Below are 23,291 nucleotides of genomic sequence, written 5' to 3'. Positions count from 1 at the left end.
CATTGGTTGGTGCCGTTTGACAGCAGACTATATAAGGAGCTGTCAAACGGCATCAACCGGGCTTTTGGGGCTCCGGCTCCAGCCAGCTGGCTGCCAGCCCAGCTGGGCAACCACGACAATCTGTTACTGCTTCAAATAAAGAAACGTTATTCTTCAGCTCCTGTGTCTGCCTGGTGTGTCCGTCTAACCAAAACTCAACAGATACATATGCACAAATGTGTGTGAAAAAAAACTGCAAAGAAATAGGATTATAAAAAAACAGCTTCCAACCTTAGCAGTTATAGATGAGAGATAGAAAGAGAAATGAGAAACAGAGAGAGAGAGAAAGAGATGAGGAAGAAAGAGAAAGAGATGAGAGGGAGAGGAGAAAGAGAGGAGAAAGAAAGAAAAGAGAAAGAGAGAGAGAGAGAGAGAGACTTGTTTAAAAAAAAATAGAAAAATGGCTCTTTGAGTGTTTAAGGTTGCAAACCCCTGGGTTAGGCAAACACCATGGTCGTCAACTGAACCTTGTGGTCATTAAGCAAACACTGGTTGTTTAAACAAGTCCATTTTCGCCAATGGGCATTTTTAACCGGAAACTAGAAGGAATTGTTGAAAACTGGCAAAAAACATAGAAAACCTCAGTCAAAGTCTTACTTTGTTCTGAGCTTTAGCTTTTCTGACTTCACCTTTGTAGGTTTGGGCTATTTGTTGGTATTCTGCCTCTTTCCATTTTTTGTAAGCATTTTTTTTCTTTTTCAGTATGTCAGATAGTTCTTTGTGCAACCATGCTGGATTTCTTATTTTTCTTTTTCAATGGTATTGAGTTGGATTGGATTTTTATAATCATATTTTTATAATCATATAATATATTTTGTAATCATATTTTAAAGATTGTCATTCTGTCATAAAGCATGGTTTATATATTATGTCTACATGAAATGAACCTATTAAAATTTCACCTGTACATTTTATCAAAAGAATTTAATTCATTTTTGCTTTTTAACCAAAATTATGGAATTACATATCATACTTTTAAATCATTAAATTAACAATTAAAAGTGTGCACATGCAAAGCATTACTATTTCAGTGGCTTTTAAAAAGCTACAACATAATTAATGTTTAATGTTTTTTTTTACAAGCTCAAAAAAAATCAGTTTCCTATAATTTGTAGTCTATTTCTTAACTTCTTTTTCCTTTACTGTTGATGGTTGATCCTAAAATGCAGAAGTTATCTCTCTTATTTTGATTATCAATTCTAAGACCAGTTGTTGTACCTGTTACCTTTAGTCTGAACTTCTTTGTATTTAATTTTAGTTCCATTTTTTTCACTATTCTCCTTGACTCTTATTACTAGACTTCAAAGATGCTTTGTATTTTCAGCTATAAGAATAGTGTCATCATCATTGCATACATTATTGACATTTCTTCCTGCAGTTTTTTTATTCATTATTCCACCTTTATTATTTTTATAAATAATTCAGAGTGGCATACATACCTAATATTCCTTCGTATTTTTTCTACAATAACCCTATAAGGTGATTTGGGCTGAAAGAGTGTGATCGGTGCAAAGTCTCCTAGCTATCTTTCATGCCGAAGGTGGGGCTAGAATTCACTTTCTCCTACTTCTAGGCCAGCGCCTTAACCACTACCAAAATTGGTGTGCCTATAGTCTTAGGAACTATTCCAAATGGTATAATGGACGTAGTTATGTCTCAACAAAACTTATTCTTAGTGCACTTGGAGCATAATGATCTAACAAATTTTGCTTTGACGCACTGTCTCTTTCTATTTCTTAGTATTTATTCCATTTGATTATATTATGCCTGCTTAGCTTACATGGTGAAGCCAATAATGCATGGTACAGCAGGGAGTTTTTTCTTCAGCCAACTTATTATAGAACCCAGTCCTGTTTTGGGGCTGAGACCAGTTGACTTGTCCAATGTCACCTAGCAGGCTAGGACCTACATGTCCTTACCAGAGGTGGTATTCAGCAGGTTCTGACCAGTTCTGGAGAACCGGTAGTGGAAATTTTGAGTAGTTCGGATAAGCAAAAAATACCATCTCTGACTGGAAATTTTACAGTATCCTTCCCTGCCATGCCCACCAAGCCATGCCCACAGAACCAGTAGTAAAAAAAAAATGAATCCCACCACTAGTCCTTACTTCTAATCTAGCACCCTAAACTAAAATCCAGCACCTTAGTCCTCACTTACCACATATTCAGCGATTATTTGAAATTATGATGGCACTGAAAAAGGAGATTTACACCCACTTCTGAAAATGGCTGTTATTGTAGCATCCCCAGATACATGATTATAATTCAGGAACTTGGCAACTGCTGCACATTTGTGATGTTCGTACCATCCCACAGTCACCATCACCATCTGGGAACTTCATAGCTGGCTTCCAACAGGAAAAGTCAGAGGGGAAGCTGTCAGGAAGTTGCAGGTCATGGTCACATGACATCGTGCTTAACAGTCGTGGTTGATTCACCTAATGAATCAACCAGAATTGACAAATTGACGTTGTAAGTCAGTGCAATCACATGACAATTATGACCTCAGTGGAGTTGCCAGTCCCAATTATGATTGGTAGGTGAAGACTAACTATAAGATAATAAAATATAAGATAAGATAAATAAAATAAGATAAGATAAATAAAATATTTAAGAAAGCCTTAAACACTATGTTGGCTCTTCATTTGACAACAATATATTTTCAATAAGAGCTGTGGTATAAAACCCAGTGGTTAGAATGCAATATTGCAGGCTAATTCAACTCATTGCCAGGAGTTCAATCCTCACTGGCTCAAGGTTGACTCAGCCTTCCATCCTTCTGAAGTCAGTAAAACAAGGACCCAGATTGCTGGGGACAATATGTTGACTCTGTAAACAGCTTAGAGAGGGCTGTAAAGCACTGTGAAGCAGGATATAAGTCTAAGTGCTACTGTTATTGCTATAATTATTCAAACAGAAGAAAAACTTAAGAAGAATAAATTCTTTCCACCAAGTTTGCTTTCATACATACTCTGGTAGTTTTAGGCAAGGTGGAAGGAGGCTGTACTTCTAGAGGTTTTTTTCTTGGTCTGTTCTCAGATTAAATATTATTTTTGTTGGGTTCTAAGCAAGCCATTTCATGCCTGTGATGATACTTATTGCCTTGAAGTGTTTTAAAAAGGCGCTACCCAACTCTTTCTGATTTTAAGCAGCCTATAGTAGCCCTAAGGCAGCAAATGAAAACATAGCCCATCTTCAGGAAACTAGAGAACAGTTTATAAGCCTCCAAGCACACTTGGAAATGATCTTTCATCTCTTCTATTTCCTAAACAGCAGAGCATTTACAAAATGAGATGTAATGTGCTTCTTTCAGCAGACCTGTAGGGCAGATTTAAAATCATTTTATATAGGAAATGTATCTACAATTGTTGATTAGGAAACAGAAATAGCCACTCATGGTTTCCTCTGATATACCTCTTCTAGAGGTATATTACAAATGCATCACACCTTTCCTGTTGTGTTTTCAGATCAATCTGAGAAATTTTATGTTTCTGTACTGCTGTCAGACAAAAATGACTTCATCACATTTAATGTTGTAGAATTTTATGTGCCACATATAGTCTGCCACCTTTGTGAATTGGCCATTTGACTGTTAGCTGATCACAATCTAATTTTCTTTTCTGCCTGTTTTGAAGTGGTTTTAGATTGTAAATGTCTGTGTTCTCTCCAGTTGAAAAAACATAGGCATAAAAGAACAAGTAATGGAGAATGATAGGAATAAGAGCTTATCTTGTTTAAAACAGTAGATGATATGTGGCTGGTTTGGTGAAAAAGACACAAAGCAAGAATATAAATCAAGAGAAGATTAAAGATGAAAATATAATTGGGAAATTATTAGAAGCAGACTAATAAAAAGAAGCTTAAATCATAACATCTGTGGTAATTATATAGGAGGATGAGAAAAAGATGGTGAAGAAAGACTTAATAAAAATGTCCACATTGGAGTTACCATTCAAAATCAGGTATTTCTGATCTAACTGATATATAAACAATTCCATTTAGGGAGGCACATTTAATACCTGTCTCTGGTTATTAAAAGCAGTTATTATTTAGCAGTCTACTGGTATATTTTTATTGTTTTCCTTTGTGCGAGGGGCTAAAGCCAGAGACCACAAATATAGAATAATTATATTTATTAGGTGGGTGGGCCAAAACTGGAAATCTTGATGCTGTTTATAACTCTGCTTAGGAAGTTAATTACATGACTTAAATAATAATACTCAGCAATGATTTTATTTGATCCATTTAGCTGAAGAGGCACAAAGCATAAAAAACACAAATGGATTTGAGCTTGAAATACTTTCATCCACCTGTTGGTATTAAGCTATTGTAATGGAATCAGCAGACTATTTCAAAATCTCCTCAGAAGCCTTAACAATTTTTAGGTTTGCCTGTTCAGACGCATTCGTCAGTTCCTATGACAGGGAAACTATCCATAATAAAAGTTTTGTCAGAGTTTTTGGGAGAGACACAGTTTGAACACTGTATGTTTTATTATTTTTACAGAAGTGGGCATACACAGATCTGGGTATATTCAGGTATATTTCTAGTCCACACAAAACATTTTATGCAGGCTACCAGAAAGCTGACTTAAGCAAAGCATACTTTGGAGCTCCTGCAAAACTACTTAACATATTTACTTGACACAATCACTCTTTAATCCCAGGTTTCTTTTATTAACTAGTTGAGGACTATTATCTGACTATGCCCCTTGTTCAATGTTTTAGCTGGATCCTGCTTTGGACATTTTTCTTTCCTTCACCTTAAACTCTAAATGTGCCATTCAACTGCATGACTCATTCTCACTTACAGAAATACAGGCACTGGAGTGAATTTTTTTCTACAACAAAATTTGGGATTACATTGAAATCTTGGGTGGGAAAGCTGAATCATGCAGTGTCCATGGGAATTCTAATGTAAGGAGGAGAATCACATAATCTTCAGATTCTCTGAGATTAATTAATTAATTGATTGATTGATTTCCATTTATATTGTATGGCTGCCTATCTCAAATTCATGACTGGGTAGTTTACAGCAGTTTAAAGTACAACAAGGTATCACAATAACAATATTACTGTCAGCCTCGGTGATTCCAGAAAAGCAGCTGCACAGGAAGACTAAAAGTCCTTTTTTTTTTTAGATTGGCTGTAAAAGAATCTTGTAAGTCTGATTGTACTGCATGTACCTCCTTGTCCTCCTTATCGTTCAGTACTTCTGTGACCTACTTTGAAATGTTATCTCATGAACTGCCTAAGCAAACAAAGCCTGCATAGCAGAGGTGGTATTCAGCAGGTTCTGACCAGTTCTGGAGAACTGGTAGTGGAAATTTTGAGTAGTTCAGAGAACGACAGATACCACTCCTGACTGGAGATTTTACAGTATCCTTCCCCTGCCATGGTCATGAAGCCACGCCCACAGAACCGGTAGTAAAAAAAATTGAATCCCACCATTGCTGCATAGCTCTGTCAAGGTCATCTTCTTTTACCCTCTCCACATAAAATGTATTCAGCAGCTAAGATAAAAACTAAACAAATGACAAACAAAATCTGCACAGCCGTTGGATGGGCCAGGCCAACTTCAGTGACACAACCCTGTTTTAAGGCCTTGTGGTAGGCCAGCAGACTTTCCAAATAAATCGTAAGCTATAGCAAATATTTGGAAACTCCAATGTCTGGGTTTTGGGGATGAACCTAAATGCTTTCCCTTAAAATTTAGAATACAGTTTCTTAAATTTATTTATTTTTGCAATATTTTAGGCTACCTCAATTACCTGACATTAGGAGATTTACACTTAATCAAACTGCAATTTGATTAAGTGTATTTGATTTAATTATTAAATCTACAATTAAAGTAATCCCAAAATCTAAAACTGGCATCAGATAATGATAAAAAGACTATCTCTAAAGCACTATACTCTTGAGAGCCTATCAAAATAAAACTGTCTTTGCTGCCATCCTGAAGATAGGACAGTATGTGGGCCATCTGGATCTTGGGGCAAGCAAGTTGTTCCAATGTGATAAGGCTGAAAAGGCTTTCTTTAGCGTCTAAGACTCTTCCCTCTCAGGAGGAGGGAATGTAAAGCATCCCTCTCAGCTTATAAAATATGCTCCAGTTCTATTCAGAGGAGATAGTCCCTTAGTAAAACTTAACTGGTCAGCACCAAGACTGAATTCTAATTGTAGATTAGTGAAGATATACTAGCAAAACTCTAGGTATGCGAGTAGGCCTATGCATGCTCTGTGCATATCAGAAATAAGTGCCATTGACCTCCTGAGACTTCCAGGTTCCAAATAAAGCTATGTGTTAAAATCTGAGCTAAGGACAAAAATATGGAAGTATTTCAGAATGTAAATACTAGGTGCAGTAAGTACTGTTGTATTCAAACGTTATCTGTTCTCACAAATTGACCTCACCCCTTTCCTAAGAGGTCTGTAGGGGGCGTGCATAAGCGCACCAACGTGCCTACCGTCCCTGTCCTATTGTTTCTCTTATTCTTGTTTTATTTTTCTTATATGTACCCATTTCATGTATTCACAACTATGTATACACTTATACTTATTATCTTGTAAACAATTGGCAAATCAAATAAATAAAAATAAATAAAATAAATAAACAAATGCTATAAAGAACCTCCATTGTCAACAGCACTTCTTTTTCCTAAAGCTTCGAGGAACACAAAGGAGTGATCTTTAGCAGAACTGTGACAAAAAGTTTTCACAATGTAATTCTGCTGGAATTCTCCCTCTCCCCATCTACTATTAAATTAAACAGACAGTTTTAGTGTCGTATGTTGCTTAGTTGTCTCAGCCTTTTTTGAAAGGAATTCAACTAATTGCCTAATCCACTGGAAACCTTCCATAAACAAAACAGAGAGGGGACTTTCCTAAAAATTAAGCTTGCTGTCTAACAGGAGCCTCCCCTTGGCAGTGAACATTAGATGGATTCTACTCTCTGGGTGACCTAGTGTGGTCCTTGATGTATACTGTCATCTATCTATAAATGTTGGTAATAAATACTTTATATAATATTGTTTTAAGGATTATTTAGGCAGTGTAGTTTAACCTCTTGGAAACCTTCAACCCCATATAAAATCTATTCCTGATTATTAATACTTTCACTGAGAACTGTCACAAAAGATTGCATCTCATATTTTTATATCTTTATATAGATGCAGCAACTTGAAAAACAAGTTATTGATGCAGATCATCAAGCAGAAAAGGCTTTTCAGCAGGTATGACTGTAATAAGGAGATATGTAGTGGCAATGTTCTGAAGCTATATGTATAAAGTATGAGGTACTTTAGATAGATGGATCTTCAAATAGAAAGTATCAGAAACTGCTTTTTCAGGAGAGTTTCACAGGAATTTTTTAAAAATAATATGAACAATGAATTATCTTGATGTCTCATGTTTATAATGCTTTTATGGCCATAGATGCAGGTAATCCGTGATGTATAACTGGTCACTTAGTAGCAATTAGAAGTTACAATTGACTCCAAAAAGGTACTTAATATCCCATTTCAAAATGTCAATGGCTGCCCTCCTGGTCATGTGATTACATTTTGGGTGCCTGGCAAACAATCCACATTTATAGGAACTATGTTACTGCAATTTTTTTTTTTTTGTCAGAAACAGGTGTTTATTTTTGGTTTCTAGCAAAAAAGTGGGTTCAGTTTGGTTTTATTACATTTTATTAACCTGATTTTATTGCATTTTTTACAACAATGGTCATTAAATGAAACCATTGTAATGTGTAAGGTTTTTTTTTTTTTTTTTGCTAGATGTTCAAGTGATGAAGGGGATGTGGCACAAACATTGTGAGACTTGTATGTAGTGGCAGGGAGGTGTAGCATGAGCATGGGGTAGCTACCGGGAGGGAATGGACGGATGGGAATGTAGTGGCTGGGGAAGTGTGGTGCGAGTGCAGCAAGGCCCAGGGGGATGGCAGAAGAGGCATAGTGTGAACATGGCAGGGCTTGGAGTAGGTCTTTCCAGGCAGAAGTGGATGCACAAATGTGTACGATTTGACTGAAGTCGTGCAGCACAAATGCAGCAGGGTTCAGGAAAGAGTGTACAAGTGGCGGAGAAGATGTTGCTCAATGAGACTCAGGTAAGTATTTTGATTTTTCTCTGTCCTGCTTTTAGCACTGCTATGAGAATTCAGAGTAAGATATAATACATCAAAAACACTTTATATTACACAGGTAGTCCTCAATTTATGACCACAGTTGAGCCCAAAACTTCTGTTGCTAAGTGAGACAGTTATTAAGTGAGTTTTGTCCCATTTTTGACCTATCTTGCCATAGTTGTTAAGTGAATCATTGCAGTTGTTAAGTTAGTAACATGGTTGTTGGATGAATCTGTCTTTCCCACTGATGTTGCTTGTTCGCAAAGAGGATCACATGACCCCGGCACACTGCAATTGTCATAAATATTAATCAGTTGCCAAGCATCTGAATTTTGATCATATGACCATGGGGATGCTGCAGTGATCATAAGTGTGAAAAATGGTCATGTTACCTTTTTAGTGTCTTTGTAAACTTTGAACGGCCACTAAATGAACTGTTGTAAGTTTTGCATGAACCAAAAGCAATTAAGACCTATCACCCACAGGTAAAAAATGCAAAAGATTAGTTTCTTTTTTAAGATTTATTGTGTCATCACTTTTAAAATAATATCTCATTTGATCTTAATGGGTAAGTATGGTAAAGAAAAAAGCATTCTGCATTAGACATCAGTATGACTTACAGGCAGGGATGGGATTCTACCAGTTCGCACCTATTGGCTAGAATGGGTTATTAACATTCTAAGCAGTTCGGAGAACCGGTTGTTAGAAGAAATTACTGACCTAATCCTGTAAGGGAGGCAGGAAGGAAACATTCTGGAGTTGCTTACAGAAACTGCCTATTAACCCTTATTACATTCTTGGCAGGACTAGACTTCCTGTCTCAGGAACGCCTCTGGGTTTTTTCCTCCTCCTTTGCTGGTACTTTGCTTGTGTGGAGTGACCATTCAAAGTTACAATGGCACTGAAAAAAGTGACTTATGACCATTTTTCACACTTACGACTGTTGCAGCATCCCCACAGTCATGAGAGGCCAGGGGAGGAGATGTGTGCTTCGATGTGAGTGATATTGAGTTGGCCATGCCCAGCCAATAACATAACCATCAAGCCATGCCCACCAACTAAGCCACGCCCACAGAATCAGTTGTTAAAAAATTTGAATCCCACCCCTGCTTACAGGGGTTTGTAATTTATTTCATTGTATTTTATGGTGTTTACATATTGTATTGTATTTAAAATAAATTTAAATCATTTTGACAGTGATGGTTTCCTGACTTTTTTCTACTCTTGTAGTACAGTATCCTGCCCAAAACAGCCCTTGAAGCCTAAGTGATCCTTGAAATGATGTATAACAAACTGAAAAGCAGGAGAATAAACAGATAATGAGGATTTTTTGACTTTCCCTTGTATAAATAGAACTCTCTGGATCCAAGCCACTGTCGTTTGTCATTAAATCTGGTTGTTTGAATTATAGGGTTGAACAATTGTTCAGCTGGAATAACAAATACATATGAAAGATATGAGCAAAATAGCAGATTGCTAGAGATATCGTAAACTAGGATTAGGACTGACAGAAGACATCTCAGAAGACATTCTAAATTATGCATTTAATTTTGGAGTTTTACAGACTTTGTGTACACAGCTGTGTTTTAATTTCTAGGTGCAGATTATGGAGGAGAAACTGAAAGCTGCTAATGTCCAAACAAGTGAGTCAGAAACACGCTTATATAAGAGATGCCAAGATCTGGAGATTCTGATTCAAGAGAAAGATGATGCTATCCAGAATCTGGAACAACAGCTTGTAGAGCAGGTTGGGAAAATAACATTTTTCTTACCCAGTTTTCAATATGTTTATTAGTATGTACAACAGATAAAGAGTGAAAGAAGAAGCCTACAAAAAAGTAATATCCCTAGATTTTTGTGCAGCAAAACTCTTGTTGAGGGAAAACAGATTTGGTAAAGGTATCTATTAATGTCATAGCAAATCTTGGTAAAATGTATAAATTGTTTATATACACCAGACAGCCATTTGGAAAAATATGAAGATTTCTGAAATGGACAACTCATAATTGTATGGCAAGCTATTTAAAATAATGAAAACAGTACTTTTCAAGAGGCCTTTCAGTGAAGATCAGTCCACCAATAGCAACAGTTTTACTGTAGGTTTTTTACTCCTTTTATTAATACTACTTATGATTTTTAAGCAGGGACGTGGTAGCTCAGTGGGTAAGACGCTGAGCTTATTGATCAAAAAGGTTGACAGTTTGGCGGTTTGAATCCTTAGCATCGCATAACAGACTTAGCTCCCATTACTTGTTCCAGAATCTGTCAACCTAGCAGTTCGAAAGCATGTTAAAATGCAAGTAGAAAAATAAGGACTACTTTGGTGGGAAGGTAACAGCGTTCCATGCGCCTTCAGTGTTTAGTCATGCCGGTCACATGACATCACATGACATCTTCGGACAGTGCTGGCTCTTCAGCTTTGTAACGGAGATGAGTACTGCCCCCTAGAGCCGGAAATGACTAGCATGTATGTGTGAGGGGAACCTTTACTTTATCATATACAGGTGAAACTCGAAAAATTAGAATATCGTGCAAAAGTTCATTTATTTCAGTAATGCAACTTAAAAGGTGAAACTAATATATGAGATAGACTCATTACATGCAAAGTAAGATAGTTCAAGCCGTGATTTGTCATAATTGAGATGATTATGGCTTAAAGCTCATGAAAACCCCAAATCCACAATCTCAGAAAATTAGAATATTACATGCAATCAATAAAACAAGGATTGTACATAGAACAATATTGGATCCCTGAAAAGTATAAGATGCATATGTACTCAGTACTTGGTTTGGGCCCCTTTTGCAGCAATTACTGCCTCAATGCGGCGTGGCATGGAAGCTATCAGTCTGTGGCACTGCTGAGGTGTTATGGAGGACCAGGATGCTTCAATAGCAGCCTTCAGCTCTTCTGCATTGTTCGGTCCCATGTCTCTCATCTTTCTCTTAGCAATGCCCCATAGATTCTCTATGGGGTTCAGGTCAGGCGAGTTTGCTGGCCAATTAAGCCCAGTAATCCCACAGTCATTGAACCAGGTTTTGGTGCTTTTGGCAGTGTGGGCAGGTGCCAAGTCCTGCTGGAAAATGAAGTCAGCATCCCCATAAAGCTTGTCTGCGGAAGGAAGCATGAAGTGCTCCAAAATCTCTTGGTAGACGGCTGCATTGATCCTGAACTTAATGAAGCACAGTGGACCAACACCAACAGATGACATGGCTCCCCAAATCAACACAGGCTGTGGAAACTTCACACTGGACTTCAAGCATCTTGCAGTGTGTGCCTCTCCATTCTTCCTCCAGACTCTGGGTCCTTGGTTTCCAAATGAGATGCAAAAGTTGCTCTCATCAGAAAAGAGGACTTTGGACCACTGAGCAACAGACCAGTTCTTTTTTTCTTTAGCCCAGGTAAGACGCTTCTGACGTTGTTTGTTGTTCAGGAGCGACTTCACAAGAGGAATACAACATTTGAAGCCCATGTCCAGGATCTGTCTGTGTGTGGTGGCTCTTGATGCACTGACTCCAGCCTCAGTCCACTCCTTGTGAAAGTCCCCAACACTTTTGAATGGCCTTTTCCTGACAATCCTCTCCCTGTTGCTTGTGCACCTTTTTCTTCCACACTTTCCCCTTCCATATAACTTTCTATTAATGTGCTTTGATACAGCACTTTGGGAACATCCAACTTCTTTTGCAATTACCTTTTGAGGCTTTCCCTCCTTATGGTGGGTGTCAATGATGGTTTTCTGCACAACTGTCAGGCCAGCAGTCTTTCCCATGATTGTGATTCCTACTGAACCAGACTGAGAGACCATTTAAAGGCTCAGGAACCCTTTGCAGGTGTTATTGCTTAATTAGCTGATTAGAGTGGGACACTTTGAGCCTAGAATATTGAACCTTTTCACAATATTCTAATTTTCTGAGATTGTGGATTTGGGGTTTTCATGAGCTGTAAGCCATAATCATCTCAATTATGACACATCACAGCTTGAACTATCTTGCTTTGCATGTAATGAGTCTATCTCATATATTAGTTTCACATTTTAAGGTGCATTACTGAAATAAATGAACTTTTGCACGATATTCTAATTTTTTGAGTTTCACCTGTAGTTTTTAATTTTGCATGATTTATATGAATTTTATGGTTATTTTATCACTTATACTGGAAACTGTTTATTTGCAAAAAGAGGCAAAATAATCACTAATAAATTAAAGCCCATTAGCCTGAAAAAGGTTGCTCCTTCTGTTTTAGGTGAATAAAGTGCATTGTTATGAATAAGAATGCAAATTACTCAAAAGCCCATCTTCTTGTTTCAGAAGGAAATCAGAATACAAGAAGCTAAAATTATAGAAGAAAAAGCAGCTAAGATTAAGGAATGGGTAACAATCAAGCTTCATGAGGTAAGTTTCATAATAACAACTCTTAAACCCAATGGAACTCTAGTGTAAGAGTGATATGGAAATAATGTCACCCCATTTACTGAATGACAACCTTTAGCAGCCCCAGAGAACATGACCAACATTTATACATTTTAGATTGTATATGAGCAACAGAACTTTCAGTTTTCTCATTGAGTAGGAAGTAAATAAAATATGTAGGTAAGCCTTCCTTTTACAAACTACTTAACAGTGTGGGTTTCTTCACCCTAAAATTCACACTTCCTTTGCTAACCAAATGATACCTTAAAACTCAGGACAAGTTAAGCCCTAATGAAATAATTATATTATTTATATTAATATCTATTAGTGAATAATTGCCAGTTCTATGTTAACTGGTCAATAATTAGTTTAAAAGTTTTTGTGGACTTGTTCACACTAAGGCTGTGAATTCCTATATGAAAAATGCCTTGTTTTGAAATATGAAAAGTTGCCTAAAATGAGGGTTTATTATTTGTGCTTTCAATTTTTTCAAGTAAAAAATTGACAATTTTTTCTGTTGATTGTGTCTACAAAACATAATACATTTTATTTTGTTTCTATGGAAGAAAAATATTCTAATAATTTTCTCTATCTTTAAAAAATAATAATAGCCATAACATATAAAAACTACTTAAAATAGAAAATCTTTGAAATAGGATCTGAGGTTGAGTTCTATAGTCTTTCATTCATATTACCCCGAGATATAGCAAAATCATTTGAGTTAAATATACTGCTTAGCATTGCAATCATTTGTAAATATACTTAAATGTAACTCCAACCAAGTTGGTGAACTTATTGCTAGGAAAATGGATGTGAGATTGGAAATAATACCATATGAGATGAAAGGAAAGTATAGCTTTCCTTTGGATGCAATCTTTTTCAATACTGTACTTATGAATGGGGCATTTATCTATGTTTTCAGCTAGAAACAGAGAATCAGAACCTCCGTACAATCAATCAAAACCAAACTGAAGAGATTAAGCTGTTGCAGACTAAATTACAAGGTAGGGGATACAAATTCTCAAAACACAGCTGTGTTCCATAATTAAGGAACTAGGGGTTAACTCTCTGAGTATGTCTTTATTGTAGATTGTATCCAATACTACAGCAGGCAGAGAAAACAGTTGTGCCCAGAAATTCCTAAGTATAACATTATTCCACAGTATAACCATCTATAACTTTGTAAAGGTTTTGCTAAAGATTGGTCTAGAGGTCTACAATGTGCTGGAAGGTGAAGGAATAATAAAAACTGAAAGGCTTTTTTTATTTCCATTTGAAATAATTTACAATGTTTGGGTTTATTCCACTGAGAAACCACAATGACCCAGTCATTGTGGTTTCTAAACTACAGATTATGGTGAACCCAATCTTTATTTCTGAATTACCTCTTTTCTCTAAAACTATGGTAAATGACACTGTGAAACCAATATTAAACTTAAGAAGATACATAATGTTAAACAGAAATATCATAAATATAGAGTTGTCTACAAATAGTCCTCAGCCCACCACCATTTGTTCAATGACCATTCAAAGCTGCCATAATCACATGATTGCGATCAGAGTGCTCGATGACCAGTTCACTTAGAGTCGGTTGCTGTTCCACACAGTCACGTGATCACCATGTGCAACCTTCCCTGCTGATCTACTCATTGATTTAGGGGGAAAGTCAATGGGGAATCTGGCAAAGAAAACAATAAATTGCTGGGTAAGTCTCCTCCACCCACACACCTGCCTACATTTCCTCTATGCTTTGCTGGGCTTGCCACTCATATCACCCTACTATCTCTTAGACACTCTTCCTGACTCGCATCACATCTGTACATATCTTCACTGGTCTAAGCTGCACTCCTGCACCCCCTCCCTGTGATGACCCAAGGCGTGACACAAAGGCAACACAATCACATAAGTAAGAAGAGTCCCTTTAATACCTCCAACTTTTCCCCAATGTCCAGTTACCTTCGACTGGAGAAAAAACTCTCCCAAGAACAGTCCGAAAACAAAGTACATACAAACTGTAAATAAAAATCCACACAAACCATGCTGCAGCAATTAACTTACAGGGCAGGATAAGGAATTGCAGACTTGAAAGCCCAGCAAAACACATACAGTTGGGAAGACGTCAGGAACCCAGATAAGCCTCGACATTAACAGATAACTCATGATTTGCTTCCAACAAGTTGCTGTGCGCAACTTTTCTTTTTAAACACTGTGTTCCCAGCTGCAGCTAATGAAGGGAATCAGGGCCCTTTCCTCCCCCATAAGTCACGCAACTCACGTTGCTCCCTTCTCCGTTCCTCCGTGCATGCCCTAGGATGAAGAGGGGGTGGGCCTGAGTCTTCCTCCGAATTCCCTCTCCCTTGCTGAACCTCTCCCCTGCTCTGCCCAGTTTCTTCCACAGCCAATGGAGCCACATTCCCACTCCCTGTCAGCTGCTTGGCCTCCCCCTCTGAATCAGATTCCAACAGGGGTATGACAGTCCCCAACTCTTGTTGCATCTCTTATGTATCACTCTTGTATATTCTCCCTAATCCTCATCATGTTCTTCTTTACCCCCTAGATATCCCTTTACTCACCTATCAGGCCTGGGACTTACAACTTTCTGCTGGCTTCCTAACTGACTTTGTGGGAAGCAAGCAGGAAGCTGCCTCACCTAACAACTGTGGGTTTCAGTTAATAACAGCAATTAGAACTGCAGGGATTGCTGTCACTAAGTGACATGAGCACGTGACATGAGCACGTGACATGATCATGTGACATTATGCTTTATAACCACATCATATAGCAGTTCTGGTCTCAATTGCCACCGTAAGCTGAGAACTACTTGTAATATCAAAAGTTCAGCCTCTCAGCTTTTAAAATAAATAATCTAATGTTATAAATACATTAAATGTTGTTACATAAATTATTACTTAAACAGAGCTTCAGGGAAAGAAGTCTGTTTCTTCATCACAAAAACCTGGAGAAGGCCAGCGCCTGAGCAGTTTGACTTTTGGATGCTTCTTAAACAGAGCAAGAAGTCCTCAGCAAGTTCCTAAACCTGAAGATGCAAGCAGTTCTGCTTCAAAGCAGGTTGATCATAATGAAAACCACAAAAGTCAAGGTATTTTAAGTTCTAGAATGCAGTTCTGGCAATTCAATCATAGGCAGGTGTGCTAAGGAGTACTTTCCATTTATTTAAATAAAACTTACTTCTAAGAGAATCCCTATTTGGATTATAGTCCTCAAACAATCCTAAATGCTTAGGATTTGAACATGTAAAATTCCTTTTTCTCCAGAATGAATCTATATTAATCCAATAAATTAAAGGTTTATTGAAAAACCTATGCCTGGGGGAAAAAAGTAAGATCCCTCAGTTCCTAGGGGAATTGGTTTGGGAAAAGAATGATATGCAGTACTTTATTAAAAGCAAGAATGCTAATCAGGTTATTTAAACATTTAATTAATAGCCTATCATTCATTTTATGTTTAATATAGCATATACCACATTCCAGCCTATTTTTCCTTATAACAAAATCTGTAAAATAGGCTGGGCTAAGAAGATTACCAATCCAAGATTACCAGTGAACCTCTATGACTAAAGAACCTGGCTGGACTAGAACCTGAGTCTCATTGTTCCTTAGTCCAGCACTTTAATTTATTACTTCTAATTTGGCTTTCTTGTTTGTGTCAATTATACTAAAAAGTCTTATGTTGACAGGAGAAACAGCCTTGTGTTAATTTAATCCTACTAAATAATTATATTGTCCACAACATTGGGAAAATGCCATATTTTGCAACATTGTGGTAGTATATTACATCTTCACTAGTTACTGATGTATGTTTCCAATGTTTATTCTTAAGGCAAGCATCGAAGATATTTTTCCATGGCAGGTATAATGTAATTAATTACTTTTCATCATTCATCAAAAATGATTTTCATGGCTATAACAGTATTACGTTGTTACAGTATTATCTGAAAGCAGGACTAGTCTTCATAATGTAGAAAATAATGTACCAGAGTATATTGTACTATGTCACCTACAAAGTAGAGTTTAGAACATTTTCCCATTTAAAATAATAACTAATAAAATAGTAGGAAAAGGTTATACTTCACCTAGAGAAAAATTCTGGCCTTTCCCACCAGGGGTGGGATTCAAATTTCTTAACAACTGGTTCTGTGGGTGTGGCCTAATTTGTGGGTGTGGCTTGGTGGTCATGTGACTCGCTGGGCATGGCTTGGTGATCATGTGACTCGCTGGGCATGGCTTGTGTGTAATATAAATATTTATGTAATTTTTTTATTTAAAAAAGAGCAACGTTTACCCAAAATCAGGCAAAGCAGTCAGGCAGATTGAGTTGCTCACAGAATCACAGATTCATTCAGAGATCTATCTTTCTGAAATCAGCTACCTGAGTCTGTCACATAAAATTTGTTTGCTAGCAAACTCATAAAATTTGCTAGCAAGCAAATTCACAAAATTAACTCACAACACATTATGTATGTAAATATTGAATTTTTTATTTAAAAAACAGCAACTTTTACCCAAAATCAGGCAGAGCAGGCAGGCAGATTGAGTTGCTCACAGAATCACAGATTCAGATCTGTGTTTCTGCCATCAGCTACCCGAGTCTGCACTGAATAATAGAAGCTTCAGGCTCAGCTCTGCTTTTAGATTAGCTAGAAAGCAAGAAATCCAATGATTTCCTGCTTTCTAGCTAATCTAAATCTCCCGGCTCAGCAGAACAGCTAATGGTCGGGGGAAAAAAGGAAAAATAGCAATATAGCAGGCAAGTTTGATGACGCACATGCCAGGTAAGGAGCGAGGGGGCAGGGCGAGTCCAGCCAGTGGCGCAATTTGCCAGTTCTCTGGCAGGTAGAAACCCACCCCTAGTGAGAGTGCATTTTGCACATGCGTGTGTAGACCATTTCCTAAAATCCTCAGCTGTGCCGCCTGGACAGCTGACAAGCGCTGTGTGTGGGTGCGCAGCATTTGAAAATCCTCTTCTTTCCTGCTTTTTCAACCTCAGCTGTGCTGCGCAAAGCAGCTGAGGTTGAAAAGGCAGGAAATAAAGGACAGCCAAGAGCCCGGGTGGGCGGCTGGGCCAAACAGAGCAGCAAAACCAGTTCGGTGTCTACTGTTCTTCAGAGCTACCGGTTCTATAGAACCGGGCTGAACTGGTAGCATCCCCCCCGTTTCCCACTCTGGGCTAATTTTTACTTGTTGGGGGAATATTTGTCTCTATTAACCTAGAGGAGCATTAAACCTGTAGTCTTTACCTGCATTCTTATGTTATACTGTCTTCTCTGCTACTTCATTCTGCTGTATTTATAAGTAGCCATTTCTTGGATTGCCTCTATCAATTCACCTCTGTCTTAGGATGCTTAAAAAATGAGGTTTTTGCTTGGCAGTGATGCTGCTTTTTTCATGGATCTTTAAAGAATCTACCAGATAATACAGTTTTCCATTTGTAATCTTGCTCTGTTCCTCTCCCCGCTACTGTTTTTCTTTTTCTTACCATAGAAAATCAATTAAGAGGAGATGGAATATCTCTAATATCTTTGGATTACTGGTATTAGGAATCTTCTGTATGAAAGCACTGTTTTATAATCTCAATTGTTATCTGCATATACTATTATTATTTCCTGGTCTGAAAACAAAATGGATTTTAATGTTTATTATTTGTAGATGTTTGTTACAATTTTCTGCAATGTTGTTACTGTTTCCCGGTGTCTAGAGAATGAAATTCAGGAAACATCCCTTGCTGGCCAAGTACATGGAAATAATAGAAGTCTGAAACCATTGCAACAAAACCCTTGCATTCCTGAACAAAGGATGGCAACAAAGTCAAAAGATACAGATAATAATATATCAAAGAATTCTTGCATTACAGTAAGTGACTGGAGCTCTGATGAAGAAGGAAGCAAAGGAAGATCAAAATCCAGATGTGTATCTACGTTTTCAAGTCACACATCTGAAGAGGGCACAGGGTATAGCAGAATAGGGAGCGAAATGTATTTGACAGCATCAGATGATAGTAGTTCCATGTTGGAAGAAGAAAGCTTTCAAGCTCATGGAAATGTACATAAACTATATTCCTGGCAACCAGAGTCTTCATGGAAAAATCAGAACCATCTCATTGGAAAGAGCAACTTTGAATCATTCAGTGAAAAAAAAAGTCATGATAGCTTTTCAGATGAACTGAATAAGAGATTTCAATCCCACAGGCTAGATTATTCATCCTCTTCTAGTGAAGCAAATACTCCAAGTCCAATTTTGACCCCATCTTTGGCTCCTAAGCATCCATCACTGATGCTGTCAGCAAGCTATCAGTCTGGCAAACAGCTTGATTCTCCATCTAATCTGCCACCGCCCAAACTGAGGACTCCTAGTGCTTTTATTCTCAATACAGCATTGGCCAAAAAACATTTTAGCCAGCCTTCCTTGTGTTCAGATAAACTGTTTGGCAAAAACAGGAATGCTATAAGCATGATACGTCCATTTAAGCCTCAGGAAACAGATATTGATCAAGTAGATGGAGATGATGCAGAGGTTTTTGAGAAGATGGAGATTAGTTGTAATGAGGAATCATTTACTTATGATTGCTGTGAAATGAAAGATACAGAAACCATGGATTTGAGTGATTCAGGGAAGGTGATTAACAATAAACCTCCCACTCCTCCGCTACATCGATTCCCTTCTTGGGTAAGTGAAATAGGTATAATAATATAATAATATTCCAGATTGTTAATTCAACTACAGATTACTCATGTTCCACTGTTATTTTGTTTTATAAATGTGGCTTTTCCTTTTTTAACCACTGTGGCAGATAATTTTTCTCACAGCTTGTTTTGAAAAGATTAGTGGCAATTCTTCTCTATTAAAATTAACTGCAGATAGTAGATGGCAGTATCTACTTGACTTTGGCTGTTCTCAAAAAAGCTAAACGGGTCAACCTGGTTAATTCTTGAACGGGATGTTATCAGGAAATCCCGGCACTTGGATTTATAAAAACTGTCTAAGAAGATGACAAAGGCACACCATTTCTATGTCATTGCCAAAAAAAAACCTGTATAGACATGTCCATGTAATTATCAGGAATCAGTCTTGACAAAAGACAGTCTTTATCCTTACATATAGACAGTCCTTAACTTATAAGCTTAACTTACAGAGCCACGGTGGGACAGTGTTTAGAATGCAGTATATTGTAGGCTAATTCTGCCGACTGCCAGCAGTTCAATTGTTACTGGCTCAAGGTTGACTCAGCCTTCCATCCTTCCAAGGTTGGTAAAATGAGGACCCAGATTGTTGGGGGAAATATGCTGACTCTGTAAAACATTTAGAGAGAAACCAACTGCTTATAATAGATACATAAATGTAATGTTGCTAGAAAAATATATAATAGCAGCTCTGTTTTCTTCTTCAGGAAAACAGAATTTATGCTGTAGCCAAATCAGGTCTGTGCTTTTCTGAGGTCTTCAAAATGGACTCTTTCAATAAAAGTAAGTTATTAGAATAGTTATTTAAAGTGAATTGCTGAGGCAAGTCCCTTTGACTACTGTAAGATTTTCTTATCCATAATCAAAGAAGAAAAACCTTTACTTAACACTCTTTGGGATTTCAAAGGTCCTCAACTTCTGAAGACAACTCCCAGATAAAACTTTACTTTTTAATGGATTTATTATGGCCAGCATGAGTAAATATTGGCTGAATAGTTCATTTGTGTGTGTGTGTGTGTGTGTGTGTGTGTGTGTGTGTGTATACTTTTTGAATTTGAGTTTTCTATCTGAAATATGCATATTTAAATAAAAAAATATAAACTAATCTTATATAAGTTTTTCCCAGACTATCTATTCAGCAAATGAACTAATCTTTTTTAAATTAAAAAAAATTATACACTCAGTATTTTCTCTATTATTATTATTATTATTATTATTATTATTATTATTATTATTATTATTATTATTTAAACTTTGTTTCAGGTTCCCCTTCTTCATCTTCATATTCTCCATCAGGACTTTACACATCATTAATATATAAGAACATGACTACACCAGTTTATACCACTCTTAAAGGGGTAATCATTTTTTTACAATTATGCTTGAAGAAATGTTAGATACACTTTAAAAATGTGGCTATTCTGTTTATGTTTATTCAAAATATTCTTCTTCCTTCCTCCCCCCTCCCCCCGGCAAGCTGGAAAAGTAATTCTTGCTCCTTTGAAAGAGTAATAAAGTAGTTACATTAATAATAACCAAAATGTGTTTCTCTTGCTCAAACATGATGTATTTTAGTTGCAGGCACTTCTAGCTCTACATTTTATTCTCTGTGATCTAAAAAACTAGCAATGGTACAACATACTCTTTTCTACATTCTACTACATTGGAAATATCTACAGAGAATTGATATGCAACCAGAATGCATGTTTTATTTAATTTGCCAAATATGAAACCTGAAGTAGAATGAAATTTCAGAGACAGAAATATTGTCTAAAAGAATGGAAATCAGTGGTGGGATTCAATTTTTTTACTACCAGTTCTGTGGGTGTGGCTTGGTGGGCATGGTGTGGCTTGGTGGATGTGGCAGGGGAATGTTACTGCAAAATCCCCTTCCCTCTCCACCCCACTAACCTGCTTTCCAGCTCCGTTCTCCTGTGCGGGGCAACAAAAGAAGACCCAGCCAATCAGCTGGGACTTGGGAGGCTGAGAATAATGGGGGTGGGGCCAGTCAAAGGTGGTATTCCAAACTACTCAAAATTTCTGCTACTGGTTCTCCAGAACTGGTCAGAACCTGCTGAATGCCACCTCTGATGGAAATGCAAAGAAACTGATATTGGATACCAGTCTTCAACGGTGTACTTTGGTGCAAAAAAATCTTTATCTGAATAATAGCAAGGAGTTAATGTCTTTCCATGTCTCTTTTTGGACAGAGGTGAGAAGGAGCCAATTTCCAAGTATTATCATACAGCACAATATTCTGTGACATGTCTTAATAATGTGGACCACCTTTATACCAATGAAAATGCAACTCTCAGTGTAGATTTGTATAGGCTATATCTAGCAAATATAATTCATGAAATAGATAGGTTTTTTAATAGAGCAGCAAATCTAATCAACCTCTAAAAATATTTTAAAAACAATTCATGATCAAAATTATTTATATAACCATAGTCTACTCTAAGCAATCTCTCATAAAAAAAACCCATATCAATACTATATATCATTATTATTATGCTGTCTTTTTTTTGACTATTGCAGTAAACAGTTTTAAATAATGGCTTGTTGATTTTATCAGAAAGCAACACAAATCAGTAACAACCCATTCCTAGATGACTCCTCTGGATCTGAAGAAGAGGGTTCCCAATGCAGTTCACGGACATCTGAATCAGACTCTCGAAGCAGAAGTGGTCCTGGTAGCCCACGGGCTATGAAACGAGGTGGGCAGATTTTATAACAAAACGACTATTATAACCTTTAGGACAGATAAAGTTAAAATGGTGCTATTATTAATAAAATACATTAAACAGTTTTTATTACAGATTGAGGAAAGGAACTTTGCATTTAAACTGCTGTCTTACAAGATGAATTTCTAATACCAATCTTGTGATGTAGGTTGGGCTACAATGCACCAGTGAGCTTCCACGGTTGTGTGGGGACTTGATGCCAGTTCAAAATTTACTTACAACTGACTCTCATTTTTTTTAAAAAAAATTAGACATGCTTGATTAATCTTTCTTTTTTTAGAAAATAATATTACAAAAGTACCAAGATGGTCAACAAATCCACAGTAATATTTTCCAACTCACAATACTGCTGTTCACAGGAGAGGTGTGAATATAGCCTCTTCTGCTAGGCATTCATAAGGCTGCTTTCCAATTATAGAAACCACATATACTCATGAGGAAGATATTCTTTCTCTCTCACACGGGCAAAGGCAAAGACAGAACTCCAAGAGGAGAGAAGGAAGACAAGAAGATTCAACATTCCAACAAACAGCCTATGATTAAAGTTTGGATTTTCTAGGAATCTAAGAAAAGACAAGATAAAGAAGCAGAACTTTTCCACGTTGAAAATACTGTCTATATAAATATAGTTTAAAATAAAAAAAATCAGTTATTGTTAATTTAATTTTCTGTTAAGCAATCTATTGTTTTTATTTTTCTCTACAATTTTAGAAATTGAGTGTGTAATTCAGCCTTTCATTTGATTTTTTTGAGGTTTGGCAGGAAGTTACCAATTTTATTTATATTCTTCTTTTAGTTTGTCACATTACAATTTCCATCTCACAGGGAGAAAACATTTATTGGTAGCAGACCAATACCATCTATAGGGTCTGCCTGGAACCCTGCATGTACCTTTGTAAATCCATTTAAAAATAAATTGTGCTTCATATTCTTTATTGTTTTGATTTTTTTTTAATCTCTTGTGAGGAGAAGTTTACTAAGGATGGCTGACAGTTCTAAACCAGTATTATGCAACCTTGGCAGCTTGAAGATGTGTGGACCAATTCCCCAAACCCTCCAGCCAATAGGAGAATGTTATACATTGTTATCTTTATTGTCAGAGTACAACATATGTACAATAAGTTTGCCTGAGCCTCCCTTCGTGCATCCCGCACCCCCAACACAACTCACAGTGAGGACAGAAGTCCCTAACCCAGTCGCAATCTTATTACACTATGTGACCTTGTTGCACAACATGCCGACCCCGCAAGTCTATCATACTATGTTGACATGAAGTTA

General features: G+C 37.0%; 1 protein-coding gene across 2 annotated transcripts in view; it reads left to right on the top strand.

Annotated features, from left to right (window-relative positions):
• The window catches only part of PLEKHH2 (pleckstrin homology, MyTH4 and FERM domain containing H2), a 68,012-nt gene that overhangs the window by 15,099 nt on the left and 29,622 nt on the right, over positions 1 to 23,291 (top strand). For both annotated transcript variants that reach the window (XM_026683426.2, XM_087962928.1), the window contains 9 exons: positions 7,207 to 7,269; positions 9,763 to 9,912; positions 12,471 to 12,554; positions 13,495 to 13,576; positions 15,490 to 15,672; positions 18,288 to 19,255; positions 19,977 to 20,052; positions 20,533 to 20,627; positions 21,845 to 21,986. In XM_026683426.2, the coding sequence (XP_026539211.2) occupies positions 7,207 to 7,269; positions 9,763 to 9,912; positions 12,471 to 12,554; positions 13,495 to 13,576; positions 15,490 to 15,672; positions 18,288 to 19,255; positions 19,977 to 20,052; positions 20,533 to 20,627; positions 21,845 to 21,986 (1,843 nt within the window). The remainder of the gene's footprint in view (positions 1 to 7,206; positions 7,270 to 9,762; positions 9,913 to 12,470; positions 12,555 to 13,494; positions 13,577 to 15,489; positions 15,673 to 18,287; positions 19,256 to 19,976; positions 20,053 to 20,532; positions 20,628 to 21,844; positions 21,987 to 23,291) is intronic.

The sequence above is a fragment of the Notechis scutatus genome, chromosome 1 (genome assembly GCF_049901735.1).
Source record: "Notechis scutatus isolate UNSWTSFEM ecotype Mainland chromosome 1, rNotScu1.2, whole genome shotgun sequence".
NCBI classification, from domain to species: Eukaryota; Metazoa; Chordata; class Lepidosauria; order Squamata; family Elapidae; genus Notechis; species Notechis scutatus.
Note: the sequence above shows the minus strand (reverse complement) of the source record. Positions and strands in the feature narration are given on the sequence as shown.